General features: G+C 37.4%; 1 protein-coding gene across 3 annotated transcripts in view; it reads right to left on the minus strand.

Annotated features, from left to right (window-relative positions):
* The window catches only part of ASMTL (acetylserotonin O-methyltransferase-like), an 86,872-nt gene that overhangs the window by 76,821 nt on the left and 6,993 nt on the right, over positions 1-3,058 (minus strand). For all 3 annotated transcript variants that reach the window (XM_019524208.1, XM_019524207.1, XM_019524206.1), the window contains exon 2: positions 802-933. In XM_019524208.1, the coding sequence (XP_019379753.1) occupies positions 802-933 (132 nt within the window). The remainder of the gene's footprint in view (positions 1-801; positions 934-3,058) is intronic.

Here is a 3,058-nt window from a genome sequence, read left to right on the forward strand (position 1 = left end):
GAGTTTATTTGAAGTTTTCAGCATCCCCAAGTTGACCCCCCCCCAAAGGGTCAGTGAGCCACTATTCCTATCTTCCAGGATAAAGGTCATCAAGGATATGTTGGCAAGTCCAGCAGGATATGATGTTCTATAATCAGGTTTTTCAATTAGCTGGACTTCAGACTAGGTCATGGCACAGAAATAGCCATACTTGCTGGCTGAGCATATTACAAGGTAATGGATCAAATCAAATATCCATAGCAATACCATCCCAGGGTGTTGTTGCCTTCACTATGAAGTTTACAGAGGGACAGACAAGATGCCTTTGCTCACTGTTGTTAGAAGAGAGGGCAAATGTTAGTTTTCCCCCTTCATTGATGAAGGCTTAAAAACTGCTCACTCTTGTTACATCTCTTGTTCAATGATATATTTCAAGACACTGAGGAACTAGGTATATTGTCAACATGTCTTCGGTGGGACCTAAATGAAACTGCATCTCTAATCAAGTACCTGAAAGAGACCAGCACACAATCTGTCGATTTTAAGACTTAAACCAATTGGTTGTAGGTTCCTGAAAAGAATGGATAGTTACACCTCTGCAAAAACAGCAGACGACACTTTACAAGCTGAAGGCCTTGTATTTCCTCCTGCCAAGACTAATCCATTTCAGCTAGTAATTGTCAGCAACAACATGCAGGAAAAATATCAGTCCACCTTGAAATGAGTCAAGTGCGCTTTGAAATGAACTTATCGATGTATTCAATTTAATAATAGCTACAACACCCACTTCACAAAAGTTGATTACTGAAATAAATGACTTACTACATGCATTCTATTTGCCACTTCAAGTGCCTTCTGCTTCGCTGTTTCTATTGCATACTTATAAGGGGTTGCAAAAGATGACTTCTCAAGCGTCTCTTTAAACCATGATGGAACCACCTCAAATCGGAGGCCCTACATGATAGAAAGTAAAAATAGAGCAGTGAGCCTAACTCCAGTATATTAGAGGGAACCTGCAAAAGCAAGAAATTAAATGAGTGAAATAAATATGGTTTTTGCTTGGTTTTGTTGTTGTTGTTGAAGTAGTACTTAATCAAGAAGTATTAATAGTAAGATAGAGGTGTGTAGAAGCTAGAATAAGTTTACCAGAGAAATATTACAGAAAGCCTTCTGGTTTACCATGTTAAAAGGTCAACTATAGATTGCCAAGCGTCTTTAAAAATACAGATCATTTTTTAAACTTATATTATTACTAGTTTTTCTTTACTACTACAAATCTACTGAGAATTTCACAGTCCAATACCAACATTGTAAGTTTTACTCTAAGTCAGCATAAGGATTTGTTTATTTTTCCTTATTTTATAAGCAATGTCCATTGTGTCAACAATACTTAGTAACCTATTGTAAATTAAAAAACTTTCAATAAGCAAACAGCTCCATATAAAAGTGAAGAAATACCATCCAGGAAAGCATTCAGCTTTTACATTTGGTGTGCATGCAGTCTTTTTACTTCTATCACCTATTCATTTAAGCATGTACACAAAAAAAAAAAAATTACACCCCCCCCCCCGGTTCTGGTAGGGTCTTCTGACATCTACCTGTATAAGATTTGTGTTCTTTCCAATTAAATTATATTGGTTTTATGTCCTTTAATGAGCATTTCTTTAGCCTCATGTATTTATTTGTGCAAAAGGTTTTTTTTTGTTTTTTTTTTTTACACCTGAGTTTTATAGTACATCCTTTAATGGAATTGGGAATCCAAAATATAGAAGCAGACATTCATAATAACTAGATCACATACATGTAGCTTTATCACAGCAACCTGCTCCCTTCACAGGTTTTGTCTTTGAGTCTGTAGCTTTGAGGCAAGATTTGATCTTGTTTTACTAGCAACTTCACTAGGAGCAAGACTGCACTCGAGACTTAAAATCATTGTACGCAACAGTTCTGTCACTACTTAAGTTCATTCATTTCTTCCTAACTTGCTCTCATATCCCTCTTCATCCCCATGTATCATGTACATTCCAGCATTTCTTCCACCAAGTATACTAATAATGAGCCACCTTGATTAGATGAGATGCATGCGTTTGGAAACTGCTGTATTCATGTAACCTCCCTAACTCAAGGTCTTCCCAATGAGTTTCTATTTGTTCCTTTTACACCATAAAGGCTGCTGCTTCGGAGTGTGTTTTTCTAAGTACTATGCACTTTGAGACTACTTTAAAAAAAAAGTAATATAAAAACTGTAGTGGATTGTCTTTCTTGATTATTACTTCACCTGAAGTCACATTCATTTTCAGGTGATCCCCAAAGGCAATAAGAGTATCTTAAGAATTCATGCCTATGGTGCTAAACACAGTGAAGAATCATTAGCCACCATATCCTATTAATTATGGGAGTATTGTTTTGACAAGTCTGGGACTTGCACTACTTTGCAGCAGTAATTATTCCACCAGTGACAAGACTATGTGACTGGTCCTTTCATTCATTTATGTATTTTGCTGTATTACCCAAAGGTTAGTAAGTTTACGGGATACATTATCAAATAGATAGCAAAGAACAAAACAAGGCTGGAGAAAGAAACTCAGTTCTAGAGAAGAGATGATTGAGGGACAGGGGCATAAAACCCCCCCAAAAACACGAAAACCAACCACATTAAAAACACACCTTCCCTGCAAAAGGACTGAGGAAAAGCATATGTTTATTGGAAGTGTTCATGTATGCACTCCTAAGAATAGAAACATTAATTGCTGGTAGGCAAAAGTAAAACCACACCATCTCAGACTGCAGCAGCAATCATGATGTGCTCGCCAGGATGCTTGATAGGTTCAAATATAAAAGTGAGAGCAAGTACTACAGCACTGTATAACTAACAAGAGGGTTCCCCCTCACCCCAGCCCCGGGACTTCAACCCATAGCAATACAAAACTAGTTTACTGGGCCACATCTTCAAGTGCAAAGAATCATAAATCTACCCATTAACACTGACTAATGGGTCCAGTCAGTCGTTACCACCGATTATGGACCTGGCATCTTATTTTCTACCTTCACACATTTCACTGACTACAGGTTATACAGG

The sequence above is a fragment of the Gavialis gangeticus genome, unplaced genomic scaffold, assembly GCF_001723915.1.
Source record: "Gavialis gangeticus isolate Ggan-Ray unplaced genomic scaffold, GavGan_comp1, whole genome shotgun sequence".
Classification (NCBI taxonomy): Eukaryota; Metazoa; Chordata; order Crocodylia; family Gavialidae; genus Gavialis; species Gavialis gangeticus.